Below are 26,855 nucleotides of genomic sequence, written 5' to 3' on the forward strand. Positions count from 1 at the left end.
GGCAGACACTGCTGGCCTCTGGAACTGTGAGAGAAATGTTGGTTGTTGTTTTGTGAAAATGCATTGTAGCAGCCACAGAAAATGACAAGGCCCCTATCCCGGCCTGGGCTTTCGTTTGCTGGTCTGGAGGGTAAGGGTGCCGGCCGCGCCATCCAGACACTTCCCGCCTTGCACGCGGGGCCTCCTCAGGGGTTTGCCTTGACTCCCCCGGTCTCAGCCGTCATTGAGGGCAAGTGGCGGGAGCCCCTGAAAAGTGCTGTCGCTGCAAGGCTCCCTCCCTGAGAGGCCTCTGCCTTCTGGGAGGTGCAACTGCCCTGCACAGAGGACTGAGGCAGGGTCCACCAGAGAAGGCTGGCTCGATCCTCTCCCCTGGTCTCAGCCCCTGCGGGCACTATCTGGCCTCGGAACTGGGGAGGTGGATGTGGTCAGGCCCTTTCTCCAAGTCAGTTTGGTCACCCGTGTGCTCTGTTACACACAGAGTGTTACACACAGAGGGGTCTGTCCCTTCAGACAGCAGTTCTAGTCATACCTCTGGGTACTGGTGGCCCCAAGAGGAGTCATTCCCTGACCCTGTGGAACTCCCAGCTAAGCAAGACAGGCATGTTGAAATTCTAAGATCACATGGTAACTCTGTCAGTCGCTCCTGTTGTTTATGTCAGTCATACACGTTAGATCTAGAAGAGGTAGAAAACACAAGCGGCCGGGTGCAGTGGCTCACACCTATAATCCCAGCACTTTGGGAGGCCGAGGTGGGCGAATCACAAGGTCAGGAGATCGAGACCATCCTGGCTAACACGGTGAAACCCCGTCTCTACTAAAATACAAAAAATTAGCCAGGTGTGGTGGTGGGCACCTGTAGTGCCAGCTACTCAGGAGGCTGAGGCAGGAGAATGGCGTGAACCCAGGAGGCGGAGCTTCCAGTGAGCCGAGATTGCGCCACTGTACTCCAGCCTGGGCGAGAGCAAGACTCTGTCTCAAAAAAAAAAAAAAAAAAAAAAAGGGAAAAGAAAACACAAGGTGTAGTAGTTAAGGGTCTTTGAAAACCAAATGACACAGTGCCCATATCCAACTGACTTAATAAAGGACAATGATTGGCTCCTGGAACAAAAGGGGAATGGCTTCAGGAGGGGCTTGATCCAACAGTTTGTCTGGAGACCCGTTACCCATTATCTGCTTTCCCTCAGGCTGGCCTTGTGCTCAGGCTCCCCTGTGAGGCTCTGGGAGCAGCTCAGTCTTCCCTTGGGGCTGCAGAGGGGCAGTGCCACCCCTGGGCTCGTGTTCCCCTGCTGGGAATCCTAAGGAAGAAGGGGAAGCATTCTCTTTTTCAGAAGCCCCAGAAAATGTCTCCTCAAGACTCAGTGGCTCGATTTGATTTCTCCCCCATCCATTAACTTGCTGCTCCTCTGGTGGGTATGGATGTGCGGTTGGATTTCAGCCTATCAGGGCCTGGCCTGGAGCTGGGGATGGGGTCAGTCCCATTCAAGTCACAGATCTGGGAATGGTGGTTCTCCTGGAGCAACATCTGGGTGCTGTCAACACCAGGAGGGGCCATCCATGGTGGCAAGAAAACCCAGAACTGTCCACTGAATGGGCCAAAGGAGGGAATTAAGATCAGCCTTGGTGGCCACCGTGGCACGGGGGCCTGTGCTTCCAGACCTGGGTGATGCGTGGAACGGTGATGGTGACTATGCGGATGCTCCGAGGGGATGACGGCGTTCCCTGAGTGATCACTGCGCCCCAAGCTCGGTGCTCAGCACTGCTCAATACACATTGAGCCATTGAATCCTCAGCACCCCAGACAGAGTTCAGTTATTGGACAGAGATTTACGGAGCCCCTGTTCTGTGCTGGTCATTGGCATGGGTAGGAGATGGAGACGACTCCCCATCATGGGCTGTGTTCTTGCAGGCTTTCCCCATGTTACAGGTGTGAACAGTGAGGCCCAGAGAAATGAGGCCACACAGCTGGAATGTTGCAGATCTGAGATCCAACCCCAGGGCCTTTTACTCCAAAACGTGTGTGCTGAATGTGTGTCTATACATGCTGGCGAGTTTTCTTTTTAAACAGCTGATCGCCCTCAGATGTCCACCGCTGGCCTGTTTGGCTGCCCTTCTCCAGGCCAGCAGCCAAGACACAGTGCTGCCCACAGGGGCGACCGACTGGGAGCCTTGAAACAAGTGGAGCTGGCGAAGCAGGGCCCTGAGCTGTGTGCATGGGGCCTGGCTGCAAATGGCCCAATGAAGGCTCCATGCATTTCCATTTTTGAAGCTTGAGCCCTTTCTTCTCCATGAGGCTGACCCACTAGGCTGGCTTGGTCACATACTAGCTGTGCAGTCCTAGCTTAGTTACTTTACCTCTCTGGGCCTCAGTTTACTCATCTGCAACGGGTCGGCAAACTACTACCCTCGCCCGAATCCAGTCCGTTGCCTATTTTTGTAAATAAAGCTTTATTGGCACACAACCATGCTCACTCATTCACAGAGCGGCTGCAGCTGCTTTTGCACAGGGCAAGAGACCCTGTGGCCCGCAAAGCCTGAAGCCCCTCGATGTGGCCCTTTCTGGAAAACCTGCCAATCCCTGACCTAGCAGATGGGATGATTGTGTGCGGGAGAGTGTAGGCTCTGAGAGGGCAGGGCTGTTTCTGTGGCTCTCACCAGAGTGTCCCCTCCCTGTCACCAACCCATGGGGTCGTTGCAAGACTCGGAGAGAAACTGTGTTCAGTGTCAAGCACAAGGCACACAGTACGTGCTCAGTAACCTCTAGCTTTGGTTCCTTCCGTGATTAAACAAAGGCAAGGAGGACTGCCCCGACAGGCTCAGAGGGCCCAGGGTCTGGAATAGGAGCTGATCCTCGGGTTAGACCACTCGGCTCTTAAAGTGGCTGCCGGTTGAGAGGCTTGTCTCAGCTGCCGCTAGGTGCAAATTAAAAGGATTAATGGACACCGCCGTCTTTGAAAGGCTCAAGGCCCACCGAAGCCCCTTCAGCAGAGGGCTCTGCATTCTCTCTTCCCCAGTCCTCCTTGTGTGCCCCCGTGAGTGGCGGTGACAATGCTCCCGGATGTGGGCCCCAAGGCCAGCGGCCCCGGAGCTGCCCGCCCACCCGTCCGCCAGCTATTGTCTGCTCCGGCCTGGCGGTGTGGCGCTGGGCTTGTGGGGCCCCAGCGGGCAGGGGACTGTGGGAACGGATTAGAGGTCCTGGGCTTGCTTTCCTCGTCTTGCATAAACTCTTGATCAAAGACATTCCTGGGATGACAGAGCCCTGTGAGCTGCGAGGCTGGCCCAGCGTGCGGGACGCACACCCCATGCTGCAGCCCCTGCACAGGCCTGCCCTTGCTGGCCCTCGCTGGCCCTGGCTGCAGTGCTGACTCTGGGGACTAGCCTTATGGTGGGACTGGTGATGGAGCGGGTGCCAGGAGGCAACACAGCCTTCCCCACCAGATTCAGAGGCCAGGCCCTCGATGCTGGGCAGAGCCAGGCTGTGACTCTGCTTCCTGGGGTGCTTCAAGGAGGGTCACGCTGCATGCAGGGTGGCTGGAGGGAGTGCCAGCTGCATGCCACTGCCGCTGGGCCTGGCTTCTCTGGACTCCCACAGGCACTGCCCCATCCTCTGCAACAGCCCTGCCCACTGTTATCCCACAAGCACGGTCGGAAGTCTGCATGCCCGCTCTGTCCAGCCTCCTTCCTCTGTCCCCTCGGGGACTTTCACTCCTCATGACAACTCCAGGTGTTGTCTGGGCCCCCGGGGAATCCCCGGCCCTTCCAGCCATGGAGTCAGCTCCTGGCACGCGGATCAGGCTGGACCTATGGATCTGCAACTCAGCCTGGCAGCTTGGGGCTGCCCTGTGGGAGCCGACACGACCTCCCTTCCATTTGGCTCCCTTCCTAGGACCCACTGTTTGCCAGGGTGGGGAGAAGGGAGGCAGAGAGGAATCAGGGAGATTTCCATCCTGGAGGGACTCAGCCGGAGCAGGAAGGTGCCCAGGTATGACAATCCCAGACTGCCAGAGCCACCTGCCTGGTGTGGGGTGGGGAAGCCTCCAGAGAGCCCGTCCTCACAGTGAGTGCAGAGATGAAGGGTCCTGTGGACCAAGGCGGTTGGCCAAGCACAGAACAGGAAGCTTGATTCTGTCTGGTGTGTCAGGAGCTCCTGGGCAAAGACATCGAGCTTATTGGGGCTCAAGGCTGGGTAGAGATGGGGCTGAGTCCCAAGGACCTTGGACGGAGCTGAAGGGAGATAGGAAGGCCGGGGGTTGGGGGCAGAAGATGAAGAATGGATGAGGACTGTCTGCCTGCAGGGACAGGGGCCAGGAGGCAGGGCAGGGCCCCTCGTGAGCGGGTAGGGGTGCTGGGGCACCTGAGAACAGGCTTCTGAGAAGGGGCTGCAGGGAGAGCTGACTGCGGAAGTCGTTGTCTCTGAACTTCCTCAAAGGTCAGTTTTTTACCGTCACCCTCTGGGCAGCGCAGATACTCCAACAATGGACGAGGTCTTCACTGCGTCCCAGGAGGGATCACAGGCCCCAAAGTGATGTCAGTGGAGTTTGAGAGTTGGGAACAAGGGCCCAGAGTAGCCAGACCACACCTTTGATATGGTTTGGCTGTGTCCCCACCCAAATCTCATCTCGAATTATAGCTCCCATAATTCCCACATGTGTCGGAGGGACCCGGGGGAGATAACTGAATCATAGGGGCAGTTCCCCGCATACTGTTCCCATGGCGGTGAGTAAGTCTCATGAGCGCTGATGGTTTTATAGGGGTTTCCCCTTTCACTTGGCTCTCATTCTCTCTTGCCTGCCTCCATGTAAGATGTGCCTTTCGCCTTCTGCCATGATTGTGAGGCCTCTCCAGCTACGTAGAACTGTGAGCCTATTAAACCTCTTTTTCTTTATAAATTACTCAGTCTCGGGTATGTCTTTGTTAGCAGCATGAAAACAGACTAATATAGCCTTGGAGCTTGTGGCATGACCACGATGTATAGACCCATCCTTCACTGGGGGCGTGTACAGACTCCCCCATTGTGGCACAGCCAGGGGTGGGGGGACCGGGGGATGTACAGATCGCCCCATCGTGGGACAGCCAGGGGTGGGGGTATCGGGGGATGTATAGACCCTCCCATTGTGGCACAGCCATGGGTGGAGGGTGTACAGACCCCCCCATTGTGGCACAGCCAGGGGTGGAGGGTGTTCAGACCCCCCCATCGTGGCACAGCCAGGGGTGGAAGGTGTATAGACCCCCCCATCGTGGCACAGCCAGGGGTGGGGGGTGTACAGACCCCACCATCAAGGGGATGCCACAGATGCCGAGACAGAGAGACTGGGCTGTGGGGGAGCTCACAACCGCTTCACTCTGGGCCCGAGCCCTCTCTACACACTTGGCTGTGAACACACCTGACCCACTCAGGGCCCCTGCCCTGCCCTGCCAGCCTGGCTGAGCCCCGCGCTCAGCAAAGTGGCTCTCCAGCTTCTTCCCCACATCTTTGCTCAAACCTAACAGGGTCCGATGGCTACCTTGCCTGCTCCGTGAAACAGCCAAAGGTGCGCAATGGTTGGAACTCTCTGCATAGGCCTTCTGCTACACCCATGTGCTCTCCGGGGATGAATGTAAACCCAGCTGCAGGCTGGGGGCGGGGACATGGCTTCCCTAGTACCCCAGCCCTGACACAGGACCTGGCTCTTGCCCAGAACTGAACAGCTACAATAGTGCAGACCTGGTCCCTGCCTTCAGAGTAATTTGCCCAAGGAGCAAGGAGCTGGGCCTTGTAAGCCACCTGAGTGGCCACCAGTGTCACCTCTGGCTCCGACGGTCCCTTGAGCTCTTGCTGAGGTGACCTGTCAGGGGCACCCTGCAGGCTCCCCCACCTACTCAATATGGGACTCCCTTGGGGAAGGCTCCCGGAGCCCCCACCCTCAGGGCAGAGGCTGGTGGAGACCTATAGGGGCTGAGTGTTTCCCTCCATACCCCACCTTCCTCCCAGGGCAGGTGCCTGTGGAGCCAACACACTGACCACCCTGGCTCCACTTTCCGCCCTGGGAGGAGTGCTCTACAAGGCAGGAAGGGTAGACAGCAGGTGCTTCATAAAGGCCAGAGATTCGACCTACAGCTGACAAGTAGTAACCATCAGTGACGTGGGACCTGAGCTTCCGCTTGGCTTGGGGTAAGGACAGACCAACCTCACAGATGGGTCCAGGAGCAGTGACCAAGGTCCGCGGACACCTTCCCAGGGCACTCCCACTACCCACCTCCACCCCGGGGTTTCAAGTTAGGTTCAGTCACGTGCACCTGAAATCCAGAGGTGGATGTCACGGGCATCCTATAAGGCAGCCTCCAGGTCTCCACAATCCCAGTGAAGTGCCACCCTGGATCACAGCCCTGACACGGTGCTTTGCTCTCCTGGAGCCTGGCGTTGCCAAAGGGTCATGATTCATCCAGAGCAAACAGCAGTTTGTGCCAGAAGGGGGTTAACAAATGCCGGCTTTATTTATTTTCCTATCTGCAAATAACCTGAGAAGACAAACTGGTGGGGCAAGCAAGGGATGGAAGATGTTCCCAATCAATGGGCACCACTCACGTCACCCAGGCTGGAGCTGTTGTCTCGCGTGGTTGGAGGTGGGCTCACCCAGCCAGGCTGCCTGCAAATTATTCTTTGGAGCCTCCCCGGGACAGGAGTCCCCCTCCCACCTCACACCCCTGTGCTCAGGGCTTCCTCCCAGTTGGAAAGGGTGTGCCTGCTCCTGGCTGGATTCTGTCCCCACCCCCGGGGATGTGGCAGTGTCAGGAGACATTCTTGGTTGTCACAGCAGTGGCGTGACTGTCATCCTGTGGGTGGAGGTCAGGATGCGGCTGAACTTCCCGCAGTGCACAGGACAGGCTGTGGCCTCCCGCATCTGCCGAGCCTGCCACCCTGCCCTGGTTCTGGGGCACCGGGACACGCGCCCCTGCCAGCCCAGGAAGCAAACAGGCGGGCACCATGCTGGGGTTTTACCAGTTTTATTTCTAGACTTTCACGTTTGTCTTTTTGTCTTCTGCTGGAAACATGCCGGTTACATGTTGGTGCTGGGAAGCGCCGCGGTGCAACCAGAAACACACGGACCCAGCCGCCCGCCGCCCAGACCCTCAGACTTGCGCGTCACAGGACAGACTCCACTGTGCCCCGTGCACTTGCCACCAGCCTTTGGCCTCTCGATACACACAACATCCAGGACTTGTGCCCTTGCCCCATCACGACAAAGCGTCCCTCAAGGCCCCCGCGTGGTTCAGACAGACGCCGCAGCCAGGATGGTTGAGGTAAGCGTGAGCCGTGTTCTGGAGGGGTGGGGCGGGACGGTCCTGTGCCCACGATGGCCTCTGAGCACAGGATGACCCTGCCAGGGCAGGGCCCCAGCCACGCGGGCCCGCAGTGGGGTGCAAATTCTTTTGGTTCGGCAGCTTGCTAGGTGACCCGGGCACATAGCACTGTGAGCTGGCTTCATTGAGATTTGGAGTCTCTTTAAATTAGCATTATGCTGTAATTAACAAAACAATAACAAACAGAACACTAGTACATAACAGATTAAACATACCCAAAACTTGAACAAATTCCAGAAGCTATTCCAATCATCCCGAATGAGAGTCCTACGGGCACAGCACCGTGGTGGCACGTAAGACACACTTGTTATAATAATAATAATAATAATTATGCAACTTCCATAGCTACACGCAAAGAATGACACAGCTGTAAAAACTACTATGATGATACGCCCCCGATCAGATGAAGAGCCCAGCGTCACAGGCGCAGGGAAGAGAAGATGGACACAGCCTGGTCTCCGGGGACACCGGCACGGTTCTCACGCACGTGGCTTCGGGGCCGGCCCCCACCAGCCTGTGTGGGATCGCGCCCGCGTGTCTGCCCGCCGAAGCAGACAGAACGTGCCCGCTGGGTCCACCATGGCTAAGTGAAGCATGAGGTATTGTGAAACAGGAACCTTTTTGGAATAGAGCAGTAATCACATTAAGTCAAAATTGATCACATAAAAAAAAAAAACTACAAAAAAGGCATCTGTAATACAATGTTCTAAGAGAAAATTAAAACTAGTACATGGCAGTATATGACATTGTAAAACAAAAAACTGATCCTCCAATAGCAGCAAACAATGTGAAAGAGATACAGAGAAGCGATGTGAATATTTCCAAACCGTGCCTGGAAGTCAACGGTAGCAGCGCAATAGGAAAACGGAGCTGCGGCCTGTCCCCGGTGTGGGCACCGCCCCGTCCCCTCGGGAGCCTCTTCCTCACACCTCCTCCCGCCTGTCCTCCCTCACACATCAGCCTCCACACTCTTGCCACCTCCCTTCAACACTTCCTAAATAAAAATTACAAGAATTACAGAGCCAAGATGTGCAAATTGTCTATTTTGTCACTAAGTTTTTTAAAGGAAGGGGCAGGGGATAAGAATATATCGGAACCGAACTTATGTCGAGTACCCTAATTTTCCTTGTGACACCCATGCCTTTCCAATCAGATGACTTTGGGAAATGCCAAACAGGCTGAATCAATGTCTTTGTGTGTTTTTTTTCCTCCAGATTGTTTTTTCCCACCTATAAAAGGTTCTATCTTTAAAAATAAACTGTATGAAACCTGCAACATCAAAGGCAGAAGGTTTGTGTATGTATGTCTGTGTGTTTAAATCAAGGGGAGATTGCATTTATAAATCATACTGGCCTTATGAACATCCTCTGCAATAAATATACTTTTTAGCCTTAACTATAAATTATATATTTTAGTGTTTAAAAACCTTCCGGTGTGAAACATCTAAGATAACCCTTAAACCACCTGTTCTCTAGGTAAACCTCTGAGATCCCTACTTTCAAACACCAGTTGGCACCAAAGGATTCCTAAACTTCAACTTCTTTAAAGAAAAGGAAAGGAACTTATCATCCTGGCAATGTGAGAATGCAAACCTTTTTCTTCTTAACTGGCACGCAGCCTCCCAAACACCCCACCTCCACTGCCACCACAGTGGCCCGCACTTGCCTCGAAGTCCTGCTTACACACAAGTACAAGGATATTCCCAAACCATTCCATTAGAAAACTGCCCTCCCTCCACACACAACAAAAACAGCGCTATTTCCTACACCTATTGGACTGAAAGTGCTTGGAAATGGAATGGTTTTAGAATATTGAGAAGAACACAAACCAAGTAGCTGTGGGTTGAACCTGGACGTGAGCTGGCTATGGGGCCGTTGGGTAGAAAACCAGCGTCTCATAAACAGGTCACTACAAAAATAGGAAGAGTATAAAAATAGAATATATTATGTCACTATTTCGTCTTCTCTTTATAGTAGCGTATCGTAGGAGTGGGACAGGTGGCCTTTCCCGACCCTGCTACGCTGGCTGGTGCCCGACAAACCTCCACTGGGATGGTGGTCACAGGTGCAAAGGACATGCACACGGGCACGCTACACTACTGTAACCAAGAGGTGACTTCAGCCATGAATAAGGTGAAGAGGTTACACATCTACCTACGGAATATAATAACATACAATGACTTATAAAGTGACTACATGCATATGAGCAAGCAAAGTACAGAGATGCCTAGAACCACACTACAGCTGCGCTTTTCAGGAAAAGCACAAGAATACGTTTTTCTACCTAAAACCCTCTTCTACTTTAAAAATGGTTTGCTGAATTTTTCTATGTTTTTAAAATGTTTTTACGCTTTCTTTTTTAACACGTAAAGGATCGAACCTAATCCTCTCCCGAGACTCCTGCTTTGTGTTAATGCCTATTCTTACAACAGAGAAACAAGTACATTAATATAAAAATGAGTTGATTATTGGGGTATAAAATCCTCTATTGTCTGTAGCACAACCCTCCTCCCCCACTGCTCAGGGTTATGCAAATACTATTTTTTTTTTTCTCTCTCTTTTAAAGACAGTTTTTGGGTAATCTTTTTCTTTTGCTTAAGTCAGAGATGGAAGGGAGAAAGAGCAAAGGAAAAAACAACCAACAACAAGGAGAATGAAACTTTCCCTTCTGGTATCGAAATGCTCCGGAGAGGAGGGACTGTCACGGGAGCACCTGGGGCCGGTTCCGCCCTCGCTGTGGGTGGCGGTGGCGCCTGCCTGCCTGGCGCCCTCAGATATCCACATCCCGCACGTCGGTGGGTGTGCAAGCCAGGTCCACCTCCTCCTCCTCCTCTTCTTCCTCCTCGGCGGCCTTGGGGTCCATGTTCTGCTGGGCCTGGCGCAGGCTTGACTCCAGCAGGGCTTCGATCTGCTCCTGGCAGGCCCGGAGGCAGTCCTGAGAGAGACGGGGTGGGGAGAGGTGGGAAGAGGGGGTCCTTAGAAGGGGCCTGCGGTGAGGGCCCCCTCCCAGGTGCCACAACCTGAAAGGCCTCTATAAGAGCAAGACTAAGTAAAAAACTGTCCCTTGACCCATACCGCCGCCTCTGAACCTGAGCGAGACGTGGGAGCTGCCATCACCTGTCAGTGAGACACTCAGGACCCAACGCTTCCACCTCCCACCTGGCCTCCGGAGCCACAAGACAGCAGATGCTTGCCCGCCCACCCTGCACCCGCTCTGCCCATCCCCATGCTCAACAGCGCCTTGACCTTCTGTTCCCACTGGCCCTGCCAGCTCCCTGGGGAATTCAGTGCCATCTGATCTGGACAGACAGGCCCTTTGAGTCCTGCCTTTTCAGACAGCCTCTCCGTGTGGCAGCCCTCCAGGTGAACCTGGCCTTCCATGATCAACGGCTGTCAAAGTCTCAGGCCGTGCATGACTGAGGATGAATGCTGGGTGGCCAGGGGGACCTGGACCCTTGATCCCTCCCCTCCATCCTCTCCCGCTCAGGCCTGTGCCCCGGGGCCACCCATCAGCCTGGCACAGCATGCATCCACCCGCTGTGGCCACAGAGGTGCTCGCCCTCGGGTGGAGTGCAACAGAAGCTCTTGGAAGTCCTGCACCTCCGCCCTCCGGGGCTCCAGACTCCCTTGGCGGCGGCCACACCACACTGTCAGTGGGAAAGAGCAGCCATGGAATCCGGAACCCCGTGCCCAGCCGGGGGCCTCTCCTCGGCTCCAGCACGGGCAAGTCCCAGGCAGCCCGAAGCGGCTGTCTCCTGTGCGGGGGCTTCTGGATAGAGAACTGGCTTCATGTGTTGGGGCTGTGTGTGTCCCAACTGCCAGGAAGCCACAGTAGGGCTTCAAGCCGAGTCTCTAGGCAGCCCAGGAAACAGACTTTCCGCAAGGAGCAGGGCTGGGCCACAGCCCCAACAGGTGCCACTGAACTTCCAACCAGATGGGGGTGGACAAAGGCAGGGCATGACAGGCGATGACCTAGGCCAGAAGGACTTTTCGGTGGACCCCTGGGGTCGTAACATTTTAGCGTCCTGTGACTTTATAGGGAGGGCTTTCCTCTCCCGCCTTTCAGATAAATTCTCATCATGGCAAATGAAGCCGGCTGGGCTGGCAGCACCACAGTCCCACTGTACAGATGGGGAAACTGAGGCCAGAGACCTGGGGTGGGATCCAAGACTCCTGATGTTCAACCTAAAACACCAGCCACCCTCAGTTCCCAGCTCCAGGGGCCTGGCAGCTCCACCCACGGACTCTTCACCTGCCGCCCGCCCCCCTCACCATGACCTGCTCCAGGGTCACGCATGCAGCTGGACTCCATTTCCCTCATTCCTCTGGCCCCACAGCTGCCTGCAAGGCTACCCTGGTGGACAGAGCTGTTCTCCCACAGCCAGAAGCTCCAAGGAGGCAGCACGCTCCTCCACAAAAAGTCACTGGTGTGTGGCACTCTGCACCCGATTCACACAGATGGACATTCCACCCACCAAAGAAAATTCTAGAACACGCCCTAGAAAATGCAGGGGGCCTCTGCTGTGAACGGTTTTTCTGAGTCTGGGCTCAGCTAATCAGGCAGAGCGGACTCTGCCTCAGGTAACTTCACCCCGTGTGTCAGCTGTGAGCGTGGGCCTCCCATCTAGTTCAGATGGTCTCTACTCAAATAAGGGCCAGTGCCCAACTTCCCACAACTGCCCAAAGACAGCAACATCCCGGGGCAGACACCCCTGGCGGGGAAGCGGTTTCCACTCAGGGCGTGGAGTTCGAAATGAGAGTGCAGATGCGAGTTTCATTTTGACGGAGGGGCTTTCCCTTTGTTGGGCTTCTGGAGGCCTCGATGGAGTTTCTGAACCATTTTCCTGAGAGAACTGTGGGCTGCTGGCCTCCACCCTACAGCGGGTGAGGACCCCTTACCACCCCCACAGGATAACACGGGGCAGGGTGCAAGGGAGGCCACGGCCGAGAACACAGAAGGGAGGGGAGGGCACCCCTGCCACCTCCAGTATCCCATGGCAAAAATGCTTCTTCCTCTTCCGAGACACACATGGGCTGGGCAGCCGCTAGCTGCCTAGAGGCACCGCTAGGCAGGGGACAGGCAGGTGGACGCTAGATAGCATCTGCTGAGACCTGTGCGGAGCCCCCGGGAGGCTCGAGGGCAGACCCCCAAGAGGCGGCCCAGGCCAGAGCCACAACGGGCCTCGCAGGCCCAGCCGGCCCCAAGCTGGGGTCAGGCGGTCACTCCCTCACACACCGCAGGGCCGGTGGCTGACCCGGCCACCTCTCTGGTCTAATTTGGTAAATGCCACAAACCCTTTTGATTGTCATTTTAATTCTTTCTTTAAGAAAAGAATCGGGAATAAAACAATGGCATTTTGAAGAAGAAAGACACAGTCAGCCCCGGGTTTAACGGCAGCAGCCTCTCAAAGAGCCGTAAACAAGGCCGTCTCTATCCGCCCGTTGTCCGGCGTCTCGGACCTCACAGGAGCCCTTTTCAAGCATCTATTTATTGGCCACGCACATTGTGGCCCAAACAAAGCTCGCCTGGGCCTAACCCCACACACTATCACCACACGGACCATTGGCTGGGGCCGCCTGGGGCCTTCGTCCTGGACGCTTCGCCCAGAAACACTCTACAGCTCCTGGAAGCCCCAGGGGACATGAGCAGCCTGTGAGGACCTCCCGACCGGTCAGTGAGTTCTAGGAGCAGTGGAAGAAGCTGGTGCCCTGTCAGTCTGTGGCTTGGGGTCCGAGGGGCCCAGCCCCAGCCCAAACCCCAACCTTGTCACCCTTGCACCAGCCTTGGCATTTCCGTGGCACTAGGCGTCTCCTGCCTGTGAGCCCCGGCGAGGCTCCCTGGGACATCGCCCTCACTCACCGGGTCACACTTGATCACTCTGGAGAGGAAGCGTGTGAGGCGGTAGTAGGACAGGAAGTTGTTGGGGCTCCCCAGGTTCAGGCCTTGCACTGCGGCCACCACGCTCCCCGCTGCCACCATGGAGGGTGGATTGGAAATGAACTTCACATCTGCAGCAGGAGAGAGGGAAGGGGGCTGTGAGCAAGGGACCCGTGATCTGGGCATCCCCACGTGCTGGCTCTGAGCAGGTGGCCAGGCCTGGTGGGTACCACTCTCTAGGCCGTCTGTGGCTGCACATCCAGGCCCTCCCCAGCCTCTCGCCATCCCTGGGTACTAGGAGAGCAGGAGCCCGGCCCAAGGACCCTCCGGGAATGTCAGCCCCACCGTTGACTCAAACATAACCAAGCAAAGAGAAAGCCACGGGAAGACAGGACAGGTGACAGGGACATCACTACCCTCTCATCCTTTCAGCATCTTGAGCCTTGTGAATGTTATCACTTATTCACAAAAACAAAGTTAGATGACACAAATATGAGGACACAGAGATGTCGCCTCTATGACCCTAAACCTCAACCCCAAGTACCTGCCACCCCCCAGCAGCAGGGATTGGAGACAAGTCATATTCTGAAGGGACGTTGCACGGGGCCAGGCCATGGGGCTGCAGGGCATTGATGAAGCCATTCCCTGTGTCCATCGAGGGGCAAGCCCTGGCCGGCAGCCTTCAGGGTGGCCGTGATGGTGTAGCTCCGGCTCAGGCCCTGGCGTCAGGAGAGCCCGGCTTGGCTCACTCGGGAAGGAAGAACTGTTCCAGCAACCCATGGCCCTTACCGTGGGACCATGACTGTCACAGTGACCTTCAGAGCACGGACCAAGTACACCCCAACTCCACCCAGGGCCCTCTACTCACAACTCTACTTCTGGCCGATGACAAAAACGCTTCTCTGGGCCACTTGATGTAGCCCAGCAATTCCAGTGACTTCCCAAGTAAGGGAAGAGGTGTGGGGTTCCTAGCAGCAGGCACTATGGGACACCCTTGGCGGACTGGGCCAGGAGCCGGGTCCCAGGAGGGAGCAGCTTTCCCAAGAAGGCACCAATCCGCCTACTTGGGGCTTCCTGGGGACTGTCCCGCACATCTGGGCCTACTTCCAAGGGGGACACCAATCTAGGGCGGCCCATCAGCCTTTGTGGTCTGCACAAAACTCCCTCTGGTCACTGTCAGATACTGGGACTCATCTGCCTGCCAGGCTGCAGTAGTGGGCATCTCAGGGCCTCCATGACTGACCTAGACAAACAGCAGACCAGCTCTTTCCATAGAGAGCCTCGCCACCAATCGCGTCCCAGTGTGTGGCGGGGAACGCCGGCCTCCCCTCCTCAAGCAGTCATGCACCTACCGTGGACAGGTGGGCCAGCGTGGGATGTGCCTCTCGGCCTGGCCCCCACCCCAGCTCCGCTGGGGGTAGCCCTTTGTCACACCCACGAGGAATTCTGCATAGGAACCAGGGGCCCTGGGCTGGGAGCTGGACGTCAGCAGGGATGAGTGTGGCATCTTTGTCGGCCCCATCGCCTCATCTCGCGCCACTGAGCGCCCGGGAACAAGGGGGGTCGGGGGAGCTGAATGGGAGCCGACCCAGGCACAAAGGGAGAGGGGCCCCCACGGGCCGCCAGGGGTGCGGCGGCCCATCCGAGACTTCATCCCGAGAGAATAAACAACTTCGGCCTTGTTAGAGAGGGGCGCCGGCGAGGGGCTGGGAAGAAAGGCAGCCACCCTGAAGGGGAGACAAAGCCGGCTGCTGGGCGCCGTAACAACTTAAAAAAAGAAATCCTTAACGAGCCGAGCCACCTCTTTTCCCCTTTAAATGGGAGCAGTTCCACCCAGTCTGAGAGCCATGAATGAAAACCTTTTCATGGAGGCAAATCAGAACCGCACACAGAAACCGCTTCTGCAGGGAGCGACAGGTTCTAGCTGGCCCCATACCTTGTGCCCCCCGTCTCCAGGGGCACACGCAGAGCGGAGTCACTGGGGCCACGTTGTTTCAGAAGCTCATTCCCCCACCCGAATGTGTGGCGCTGCCTGTGTTTAGATTGGGAGCCACCCAGAATTAGACACCAAAACTCCAGGATTTGACCCTATCCGCTGCCCGGTTGTAAAGGGAAGTGACAGCCGTCCTGGAAGCTCCTAGGTACTGATGTTCCTCATCTGGCCTCTCACAGAGCCAAGGGCACACCTGCCCTGAAACCCCCATGCGTGAATGTATGCGGCATGTGCACACCTGCTGGGGACGTGGGGCCAGGGATGCCTGGCGCAGGGAGAACCCCCAGCATCCCCTTTAAATGTAACCCTTGCCACGTGGACGGCAGAAACACCTTCCCAGACTCTTTTCCATGCCTCCACCTCCTTCAGCCATCTCTAACTCTAAGCAGCCCTAAGTCACTCTCATCTCCACAGATGTCCAGCAGGACCAAGGCACCGGCTGCTCAGTTACGTTCCATGGGGTGGCCATGGGTCAGGACCTGGAGCACTTTGTAGGGGTGGGTCCCCTGGCCTCCTGCCCCTCCCTCGGGGCCCACCCTGGAGTGGACTCCACAGCCACTGAGTCCCCGAGTGTCCCTCCTCCACCCACCGCTGGGGGCGCCTTAGCAGACAAAGGGTGTACAGTAGCGGGAGGGCGAGACTCTGCACCTGCCCACTGCCTCCCACCAGCACTCAGGGGTCCTGGGAGGGGAGCTCGTCCGCAGGAACCACCCTGTAGGGAGGCTGTGCAAAAACCACGCCCCACGTTCTCTCCAGGAAACTTCGCATTTCTCTGAAGCCACTTTCAGCTCCATAAAAGGCTGGCTGGAGTCTCCAGAGGCCTCTCTCCTCTGAGGAGCACCAGCCAGAGAATGCCTCCCTGTCTGCTGCATGCCCCCAACCCCCACCGTCAGACCCATCCAGGCTGGACGACATCCTTGGCATCTTCATCTGCCCACCTTGGGGACTAGCTTGGAAACATGTTGGGGACGGGTTCATGCCCCAAGCAGGTGGAGGAGGTGGGGGAGGCCTCACGCCTAAACCAGAAACTATTCTGGAATACCAGATACTGGTGTCAGAAGGGAGCACTGAAGTAGGCTTGGGGGGCCCCGCCCTCTGGGGAGGGGAGAAGATGCTACTGCTTCCTTGAGGCCCCCTGGGCCTTGTGGCCTAGGTCACCCAGAGTGAGCCCCCAAACAGATGTGATGACTGAGGCTTGAGCAAAGGTGGGCCACAGCAGAGCTGGGTGGGATGGGGACATCCCCCCCCCATCAGGGTAACCAGGCCTCCTGGGCCAGGAAAGGAGGCGGTCACACGGGGGTCAGAGGCAGGGCTGGGGACAGCAGGAGGCAGCACCCTGTGTATGTGCGTGTCTGTCCCCACTGGGTTCTGGGGCCAGGGCCATGTCAGGGAGGGGCCTCTGGGGCCATGCCAGGGGAAGTGAGGACTGGGTGCTTCTGCTGCCCACGGTGGCGGCCCAAGCTGAGACTGCTCTGAAGCACCCCCCAGGGCTCAGCTGAGCCCAGCTGGCTGGCAGCACCCCTGGCAGGGCCTCAGGCAGCAGAGCTCCTCTGCTGGACACCCCTGCACTCGGCTGCCCAGAGCACGTGGTGCAGGCGGGCCAACAGCTCTCCCCGCCCCTGGAGGCGTCTCTGGCAGGTGGCCCAGCCTGGGAGAGGCCAGGAGGGGGCCCTGCAGCTCAGGCTCCTTAAGGACACAAGAAGGGCTGGAGGTGGGTGGGGAAAGGAGGCGGCCCTGCAGCCAAGGTAAACCCCTTTGAGCATGGAGTGGCCACAGGCTGCCTGGCCTGGAGGATGAGGCCACAGCAGCTGGACACAGGCAGGCCGAGCTGTCCACACCGATGCCCAAGGTACTGCATGGTGGCCGTGAGGGAGCAAATCCCCTTCCATCCAGCACAACAAATAATCCAGGGCCTCTGCTCACCAGAGCTGGAAGAGAGCTTCCCAGCGCAGGAGGGAGCCTAGGGACATCTTCCCAGACATCACCCCGGTGGAGAGCGAGAAGCCGGCCAGGGTCACCTAAGGAGCTGGCTCTCAAGCGGAGGCCGGGGGCTGCTGGGCCTCCCCTACCTGTGGCACAGAGGGCAACGAAGGTCTGCGCGTGTTTGCGGATGATCTGTTTGTTCTCCTCCGCCTCTGGCATTTTGGAAAGGAAGTGTTCGATGAAATCGTGCGGGGTCATGGCGGCCAGGTTCCACTTGAGCTTGTTCACCAGGAGCAGCTCCATTTGCTGTGAACACAGGGTGAGCGGCCATCAGGGGAGGTGCGGGCCGGCCCGGGGGCGCGGGGAAGCCGGCAGCATGGGGGCCCGGGCCATGCAGCACCTCCGGCTCAGAGCACTGGCCCCTGCGTCTCGTGCGGTCCTGGAGGTGGGAGGGGAGGGCTGGCGAATGATGGGGGTGGTGTCGCGGAGCCGGGGCAACACGCGATCCCAGATCAAAACAGAAAAGGTGCCCGCTGCGTGAAAAGACTCTGCAAGTGGAAACAAAAAGACCTCCCACCACCTAAAACAGGAGGCTCAGTGCGGAGCGCGGCGCTCCTCGTGCAGCCGCTGGAGGGCGCGCGCCGCCCACTTTTCGGCCACACTGCCGGGCGCGAACGCGGTGGGAGTCGCAGGCAAGCGACTTGGGGGCGGCGGGACGGGGGCGGCTAGGATCCCGCCCGCTCCCGGGACAGGGACGCCCGGCGGCGGGGCCGCCTTCCCTGGGAGCAGATATGTCAGAGGCGGGCCGGCCGCCACTGCCTGCACCTTCCCCGGCCCCGTGATCCTGCGTGCGACTCTCGGGGGGGGCAGGGGGCGGCGGGGTCCCGCGGTTACCAGCAGCTCCTCGGGCCGGATGGAGTTGTCGGTGTAGATGCACAGCTTCTCGGCCGTCAGGGGGATGGTCTCCTTCATCTTAGAGGCCACGAACATGCAGGTGGCCCCCAGCAGCTGCAGGCGGCTCTTTTTCACGGGCTCCAGCGACAGGAAGCGGTCCAGGTAGTTCATGGCCAGCGGGAAGACCTCCTCCTCGCACTTCTGCTCCTCGCAGACCTGCGGAGGCACGGGGCCCGTGACCGCCGCCGCCAGGTCGCGCCGCCCCACCCCCGCCCCCGCACCCGCACCCCCCCATCGCGCTCGGCAGGATCGCCAGTTCTGAAGGGCGCCGAGGGGTCGGGGCCGGGGGCGGAAGGACCTTCCTGTGATGCGCCCCCTCCCCCGCGCGTCCCCAGTACCCACCCTCCCCGAAACTGAAAGGGAAAGTCCCCGCGAGGCTGGCACGGTGGGGGCGGGAGCGGGCACAGCTGGGCGGCGTGCGCGGCGGCGCGGGCTGCCGGCCCTGGGGACCCCGGCCCGCCCTGGAGCTCCGTGGTCCCTCTGACTGAGGGTCGACACCCACTGGGGTGCGGGGCCGCGGAACGGGCCGCGGGGTTGGGCGCCGCGCCTGCGAGACACAAAGGTGGCGTCCCAGGCCGCCGCGCCGCATTTCCCCAGACGTCATCTTTTCAAAAAATATTTAAAAATATTAAAAAAATAACTAAGTGCATAAAAAAACCCTGAAAATGACCCTCGGGCGACCCTTTACCCAGGCCGAGGGTCGGGAGTTCGTTACAGGCTCCGGGGGGAGCCCCAGGAATTCAAACTCCGGGCCCCCCCTTCCCCCTGGGCGCGGGCGGCGTTTCCCTCTCGCAAGGGCACCACGCCGCACTTTCAAAAATTATTTAAAAATACTTGCGGGCCCCTCAGGCGCCCACCGAAGGTCTGAAAATGTGCTCCCAGGCCCCCGGCTCCCTCAGAGAAGGTCCCCCAAGCCGAGATCCCTGCAGACGGGGATCAAGCCCTGGCGTCTTGGGGGCCACGCGACCTTGCAGCTCGGCGTGCTCTCCGGCCCAGGCTGCCCATTTGGGGCGCCCCGGGACTCGCTGCTTGAACAAAGGGCCCCCCTTCCCGAGCGGGGTCCCCCCAAAACTCCCCATGCCGCGTCCCTGCGCCCCTCCCGCGGGCTCCCGGCGGCCGCGCGGCCCCTAGCTGCGGCCCCAGCGCCCGGCAGCCGCTCCCCGCCCCCACCCTGCCCCCAATTATTAATAAACACTCTTGATTTGCAATAAAAGAGCAAAGATGGCGCATAATACTGGCACGAGCGGCCCTTGCATACGTGTCCATGGATATTAATTTAAAAATCAAATCTATGCCCCCTCCCCCCGGAGTTGGCGGCTCTCGGCCGCAGCGGCCGCGAGAGGAGGCGCAGCCGGGCTGGGGCGCAGGCGGGGGGCACAAAGCGCACTCAGCCTGCCAGCCCGCACCCTCGGGCCCATTGGGGTGCCCCTGACACTGGCTTCTCCCGACGGCACCCCTCCCCAACCCCCTTCTCCCCTCCCACGAAACGCAACTTATAGCACCCCCACCCCCACCCCTTCCTGCTTCAGAAAATACCCACAATTTTTATTTTGAAAATGCGGATCCCTAGCAACACCACAGCAAACTTCAAAGTTCTAGCGGGAGAGAAGGGAGGGGGGTGAGGAGCAAAGAAACGTGGGTCTGGGCAACAAGTTGCAGGGAAGTCTTAAGAGAGCCGCCCAAAGCCCCGCACCTCCAGCATCCAGGTGGCGACGATCTTCCGCATGGACGGCAGGACCTCCTTCTGCACACATTTGAAGTAGGACACCGAGGGCGCGCAGGTCTCCTCCGCCTTCAGCATGGCCCGCAGCACCCGGTCGTTGAGGAGGTTGGCATCGGGGTACGCGCGGCGGATGGTTTCCACTTCGCAGCACAGGAGCTGGTGTTCCATGGCTGGGGCTCTGCCTGGGCAGCTAGGGAGGGCTGTGGGTCCGGGCTGGGTCCGCGCTCGGCTCTCGCTTCTGCTGCCCCGCGCTCCCTCGCGCTATTCTGCCCTTCGCCGGAGCGTGCGGACTCTGCTGCTCGCTGCTACTGCGCCGACAGCCCTCTGGAGGCTCCAGGACTTTGCAACTTCAACAAAACTCCCCTGTAGTCCGTGTGACGTTACTGTTGTTAAGCAGAGATCAAAGCCGGGCAGAGAATGGGAGCGGGAGGGGGGCGGGGGCGGGCGCAGGGGGAGGGGGCGCGGGCGCCAAACGCCGGGAGCAGCGAGGGGCAGAGCCCAAAAGCCATCCCCGAGGCGCCGCGCCTGCCCTGCGGCGGAGTTGCCCCCGTAGTCCGGTTTTCATAGAAATGCAAATCGCCCGGCTGCAGCCTTTCTCCCCGCCAGGGAAGAGGGGTGCAGGGGGCCCCGTCCGCCTCGAGTGGGTTCCCCGGGATTTAGGGGGTGAGGTGGAGGTGGCTCTGCAGTAGGGGACAACTAGGAAGGCCGGCAGGCCACACGCAGCCTGGGGAGACCACGAGAAGGGGGGACTCTAGGGCGCGGCGACACCCCATATCCAAGCCGGCAGAATGGGCGCATTTCCAAGAACGCCACGAGGGCACCCACGGGCGGACAGACGGCCAAAGAATCTCAGCGCCTGCATCTTCTTTCATTTTCATTAACACGTGTAAATTTCAAGAACTATTTAGCATACAGGGACGGGGAGGACCGGGCACACAACCCCTGTGCAAGTTTCATTCCGGCGCACAGGGGCGTCGTTGCAAATGCCCAAGGGGGTAACCCTAAAAGTTAAAGGAATTTCAGCTTAGCATGCGCTCGCTCAAAAAATAAAATAAAATAAATGCCCGAAAATTCCAGCAGCAGCCCAAGATGGTGGCCAGCATTTCCTTCATCTTGTCCTTCTAGCCGGGAGACTCTTCGGGCTGCCTTCCTACCTTGACCAGTCGTCGGTCCTTGCGGGGATCCCCAAATGCACCCCCTCCCTTCCCGTGCCGGCAATTTAACCGGGAGAAACACACCTCTGAATGGAAAGCTGAGAAACAGTGATCTCCGTTCTGACTCATTTTTTTAATTAAAAAAGAAATTAAATTGCTGGAAATATTAGTCGCCTCAGCCTGGGACAAGACCACTGGAAGGTTCCTAATTGGTTTTGTTGGGGGTGTAGACGTCCCTTCACCTTTAGAGTTTGCCCTGGGACTAAATTCGTGAGCGTGAGGGAACTGGCAGGAGCGGGCATAATTCAGAACAATTATCAATTAAACAAATGAGTGTACTGATCTGATTTTTAGCAAAATCGATAGGTGTTCGTGGTTTCATGAGAGGGTCCCCACTACCGCAAACTTAAGCAGATGTAAATTAAAATACATAGTTTTTAAAATAACAGGTTCTGTCTCTTTGGTGCATTAAAAAATAAAAGGACATTTTACTGTCTTAACTTTTGTTTTTGTTATTTTTATAGTACCTGCCCCAAATTAAGAAAACTGTTCATTTACTTCCTTTTGAATATAGTTTAGTGTCATCAAACCACCGTATCCTCTTAACAGTAAAAGCTCAAAGAAAACGGATAGAAAAAGTCCCCTCCCCTTCGCCAGGGTGCTCACAGCAAGATGCGACCCCCCCACCCCCCACCTTTCAGGGTGAATTCCTCCCGTGCCCACTCCCCCGCCGGGAATTAGGATTACTAATATTCCGGGTCCTGGGGGGTAATTACCCCCAGATTCCGCATGGGGAGCGATGGGTGGCCCCAGCAGGGAGCACCCACGGTCGTGTCCCCCCCACTCCCCGAGCACCCATAATCGCTTTGGCCCCAGCATAGCCAAGCCTCAGAGCATCAGCCCGCGCACGAGGGCGGCCCAGCTGCTTTTTCATTCATAAAATCCCGACCCGGCGGCCGCCTGGATGATTTATGGGGCCCGGAGCCATCACCCGGCCTCTCCCATCCCGGGGGTCGAGGGGCCCCGAGCCCCGCGTGCGCCCTGGCCCAGCCCGAGGCGCAAAGCGGGCCGAAGTCGGCTAGGGGCAGCACGGCATAAAGAGGCTCGCCCACTCCGGCAAAACCGGCTCTGGGTCCAGGAGGGAGCTTCACCCCCCTATCCCGGGCGCAAGACGGAGGAAACTGGAATTAGCATGAGCCAATGGGGGCGCGGCGCTGTTACTAGGCGGACCGGGCAGATCTAGGCTAGGAACTTCGTTGATTTCCCGGCTCAGGGACGAGCGCAAAATTGCAAGCCCGGCTAGCGAGCGTAAAGAGCCGTCCAGGAACCCGCGGGGGAGGCGCTGGAATTTGGGGCCCGGCGGGGAGCGCCAGCTGTCCAGCCTCCACCTGGGGGAACCCTGCTTAGCGGCCCCTGGGTCCCCTGAGGGGGCCAATACCTCTGGGCTTTTGAGGGTCATTGCTTCAAGAAGCGCAGAGAAAGCATTTTGATTTTTTTCCAAAGGGAAAAGCAACTTTAAAAAACTTTTCTGTTGCAGTTTTACTTTACACTGTCTTCTTAAAACCCACCACGAAGCAGGAACTGCGGCTTCTGGGCTCATTTAAAGTGCTCTGTTCTTATTTCTTGGTGACCATTTGGAGACAAAGGGCAAGTGGCCCAGTCGGGAGGGTAACCACGTTGGTTTGAAAGAAAATCCAAAAGTAACTTAAATCACCTTCACGCTTTCCTCGCCCCTTGGCCCCTGCCCGGGTGACCGCGGCCTGGGCGGATGGTCGGCCCCGAGAGAGCGAATTCCGCTGCAGGCGCGTGTTCGCCACCGTCCCTGGCTGTGGGAACCTTCATTCAGGCGGGGGAAGGGAGCGCGTTCATTCAAGAACCGGCGCGACGCGGCGCAGACCCCAGGACTCAGCGCGGCTGCGCGCCGCGGGGCTGGGGGCTTGGGTTGGGGGCGAGTGGTGCAGGGACCAGTCCCGACCTTTCGCCAGCAACCTCCGGCACCCGCCTTACCACCAGGGCGGCTGGCGGGCGGGCGCACCCAGGTGGGGTCACCTGCAGCCGCATACCTGGCGGCGACTTGAAAGGACTTGGCTCAGGCTCCGCGAGTTTTCCATTGTTAAGCCCTTAAGTCGCCCGGGAAAACGCTTCCGAAAGCCGGCCCCTGGGTTCCGAAGACGCTCGAGTTCCCCTTCCCCCTACACTACTCGCTTTTGGGGTGCGCGTGGCGGCCCACGTGCTGCGGCAGCTCTGCTTCGGTTACGTAGCGCCGATTCCCGGAGCCCCAAAACTGCGAGGTGGGCCGGGGCGAACTCCAGCCCCAGTGCCCACCCGAGGCAGCCACACGCTCGGCACATGGACAGCCGCACCCCGCCCCCCATCGCCCCAACCGCAGACGTGCGTTTCCGCTGTAGATCAATTAGTTTCAGCCACACACAGACCACCCCGCCCCCCCCCCTCGCCCCCGCGCCCCAGTCGTCCGTCCGGCGGGCTGCGGGGAAACGGGACCCCTCCTCCAGCTCCGAAGGCTGCGGTTGAGATGTGCGCGGGAGTTAAAACGCAACCCAACAGGTAGGGGGGCGGCCCTGGCTCCAACGACGCATCTGGGATCCCGAGGCTGAAGGCGCAACTCTTGAGGGTTAAAGGCGATTCTAATTCCTCGACTCCCGCCCCTCAAAATGCATCGCCTGGTACCCTGAGCAATATGAACCCCCAAATCCACCAGGGATTTCCTGGCCTTCCGGCTGGCCCCAGCCCCTCTCAGACCAAGTCGTGGGGAGTAGGCGCCCAGATCGAGAAGAAAACCACCTCGGGCCACAGGAGAGAAAGCGGGCTGGCTGTGACCTCGGAGGTCACGTCCGACCCTCTCCCCCGCAGTCAGGCCTGGCCGCGGCCCACTCGAGGCTGAGCAGACCCCCGCGTCGGACCGAGACGCAGGGCGCCGCTGCCCGACTCGCGGGGCCTAGGAAACCTGCGGCGGCGGCTCGCAGGAGCCGGTTTTCCGGCGGAGGATCCGCGCTGAGGTCCTCGTGGGCTCCCACGGCATGCCCCACTCCGGAACTTGCCTCGCCCTCCCCCGCCCTTTCCGGAAGACTGCGGGGAGGACCCCGCATCCCCGCGCCTCTCCAGTTCGCTCCATAATGCTCTTGGAACGCTTGAAAGCGCTTCCATCCCTCGGCTTGGCACTTGGGGGTGGGTGGAGGGACAGCGAGGTCGTTATTAGGGGCCACGTTAGAGTTCTGTTATCGGGACACTCAACAAGCAGGGGAAGGGAGGGAAACGGAGTTTTTTTCCAGGTGCGGGGAAACGGGTTGCGTACCTAACGCCCCGCGCCCTTCCCCTGGGGTCCCTGGAGCCCGTGCCTTAAGGGCTGGGGGCAGGATTCGGTGTCGGACCCCTTAGGGAATTCTGGGTTCGCAGGGTCTGAGGGACTGATGGGCCGCGCTCGGTCCCCAAGTCCCTCCTGGGTGTTCACGCGGGGCACGATTTGCCCAGCGAGTTCTGGGTGGCAGGACCAGGGCCGGGGTGCGGCTGGAAGAGGTGACGGGGGAGGCGAGAGCGCGCGCCGCCAGACCCTGGGCCGTGGCCCGGGAGCCGCGCGAGGCCGCGCCGCGCATTCCGCGCATTCCCGCCCGGCCTCGGTTCCACCGCCACGTGGTTGCCTTGCGTTCGCGTTTACCGTAAGGCTTAGAAAAGACGCGCATCACGGTTCCCGAGCGCATGCGGACCTCCCAGGACGCTGAACTCCGGCGCCGGTCCCTCTGTGATGCCGAACATACTCCTTCCCTGCGGGTAGATAGGGGCTGCTTTTTTACGTAATAAGGCGGGTTGTACTGCTGGAGCGATAGCGTGTTCATCTGTAAAGACGGGCAGGAAGGAGGGTGCTCGGCCCTACTGAAATCTGTAATAGGGCGACTGTCCGGCCGAAGAAAGTGACGGAACCGGGCCGTGACCATTCCACCTTCTCAGCGCTGGTAAAGTACTAAAGAGCAGCTGCACCCTTCGCATGGCGTCCAGTGCGCTGTGGCTGGAAAGCTCGGAGCCAGAAGGTGCTTAACAAGTAGGAAAACGTCCAGAAACTGCCTATAGCTTTTTTTTTTTTTTTTTTTTTTTTGTCTGAGGGTCACTTTAAGATAAAGAATCTAGTGCATCCCTGGACCCTGAGCCCGACCTTAACCAACAGGATGCCTGCCTGGGCTCATGAGCTTCAGGGCATGATTGTGGCCCCCTGAGATCCAGGCTAGGTTGTGTTGCCTCCGGAGCCGAGGCTTGGATGAGTCAGAGGAATCCTTAGGCCCCTCCTGGACCATCTCACTGAATCCTGCCTTAGACAGAGAGCTGTCCCTGCTATCCTATGGGAGGGAGACAGGTTATATGCCCTAGGGTGGTGGGGGCTGCATTAGTCCCCATGGTTCTAGACACACCTCTAGCCCTGAGCAGCACCAGTTCACCCAGTCTACGGGAAGCATGGCCATTTGCTTTGAGGTCCATCTCCTGTAGGGTTTGGAGAAAAAGTCTTCACCCACCACCCATCCTCATCTTCTCACTTCTATGAGGTGTTTCCTCCAGCCAACTTATAGTTTCACACACTTAATCTCAGGGAAATGCATTTAATGGTAAGGAAACCGAGGCACAGAGAAACTTGTCCAGGTGCCTTGTTCAGGTTCACAACATTGGCAACAGTGATGGTCTGTAGCCATGTCATGGACACTGTCAGAATAAATCCAGCTTGCTTAGAAGTTGATAAAGATAAAAATCTACTTTTTCAGGAATTCATGCAAAGCCAAACCACTTTTTTTTTTCTCAAAATTTCAGGCAGGTGGCAGCCACATTTATGAAACTGAACAAGAATGTCACACACAGACCTACATCTGCCACTAGTTGTGTGGCCTTGGACAAATCTCTGTCCCCATCTGTAAAACGGGCTATGATCATTTTCCTCACAAGGCCACGGTGAGGAGTAATTAAGGTAATATGTGGAAAGCATTTAGCGCAGGGCCTGGCGTGTGTCAAGGCCTGTTCCATTTATTCATTCATGTATTTGTTCTTATGCAGGATGAAGGCCATGTGCCACATGCAGTATGTGGAATTAATTACACATTTCAGTTTATATTCAGAAAGAGGATTTTACAAATGACTTTATAATCTGTCAGCTTGCTTCTCTATGCTGACTTCTGAGCTGTTTGTGGCCATGAGATTTAAATCATGGAACAAACTTTTACATGAAAAAAAAAAAACCACATTAATCCTTCCTTCTTCTCCCCTAACTTTTTTTTCTCTTACTCTGCAAAAAGAGTAGAAATGTTGATTTAAAAAAGAAGCACTTTAATTAAGGGCACAAGTGTCAATGCTAGGATGAGAGGCAAAGCCATAGGGAGGTTTCGGCTGGCCCAAGAGGGTCAGTAGCCCAGGGCTCTGCCCTGTCTCTGGATGGACTGGCCGGGTTCCTGGCACTCATTGCGTAATAGGAGCCATTCTGCTCAAGTGGGAGGGGGCAGTCACAAGGGACGCTGGCCAAAGGTGTGGGTCAGTGAGTGTCACTGCTGGAAACAAAAAGACACAACTGCCAAGAAGCTGCCGGCCGGGCGCGGTGGCTCAAGCCTGTAATCCCAGCACTTTGGGAGGCCGAGATGGGTGGATCACGAGGTCAGGAGATCGAGACCATCCTGGCTAACACGGTGAAATCCCATCTCTACTAAAAAATGCAAAAAACTAGCCGGGCGAGGTGGCGGGCGCCTGTAGTCCCAGCTACTCGGGAGGCTGAGGCAGGAGAATGGCGTGAACCCGGGAGGCGGAGCTTGCAGTGAGCTGAGATCCGGCCACTGCACTCCAGCCTGGGCGACAGAGCGAGACTCCGTCTAAAAAAAAAAAAAAAAAAAAAAAAAAAAAAAAAAAAAAA

At 57.8% G+C, this 26,855-nt stretch overlaps 1 protein-coding gene and 1 pseudogene across 2 annotated transcripts; one reads left to right on the forward strand and one right to left on the reverse strand.

Moving 5' to 3' along the window:
* The first annotated feature begins 3,006 nt into the window (after window positions 1-3,006).
* Window positions 3,007-4,225, forward strand: LOC112605641 (annotated as a pseudogene).
* A 2,740-nt stretch (window positions 4,226-6,965) lies between these two features.
* On the reverse strand, window positions 6,966-20,198 carry CCND1 (cyclin D1). 2 transcript variants are annotated; one of them, XM_025355300.1, is made up of 5 exons: window positions 19,779-20,198; window positions 18,026-18,241; window positions 17,278-17,437; window positions 13,198-13,346; window positions 6,966-10,272 (listed from the first exon to the last, which is right to left on the reverse strand). In XM_025355300.1, exons 1-5 carry the CDS (start codon window positions 19,974-19,976, stop codon window positions 10,108-10,110), a joined length of 888 nt encoding a protein of 295 aa, XP_025211085.1. In that variant the 5' UTR covers window positions 19,977-20,198; the 3' UTR covers window positions 6,966-10,107. The 2 variants fall into 2 exon arrangements, with proteins under 2 accessions (XP_025211085.1, XP_025211084.1); XM_025355299.1 differs by lacking the exons at window positions 6,966-10,272; window positions 13,198-13,346 and having other exon boundaries at window positions 16,685-17,437.
* Window positions 20,199-26,855: the final 6,657 nt, after the last annotated feature.

This window comes from Theropithecus gelada, chromosome 14 (genome assembly GCF_003255815.1).
Source record: "Theropithecus gelada isolate Dixy chromosome 14, Tgel_1.0, whole genome shotgun sequence".
In the NCBI taxonomy this organism is placed as follows: domain Eukaryota; kingdom Metazoa; phylum Chordata; class Mammalia; order Primates; family Cercopithecidae; genus Theropithecus; species Theropithecus gelada.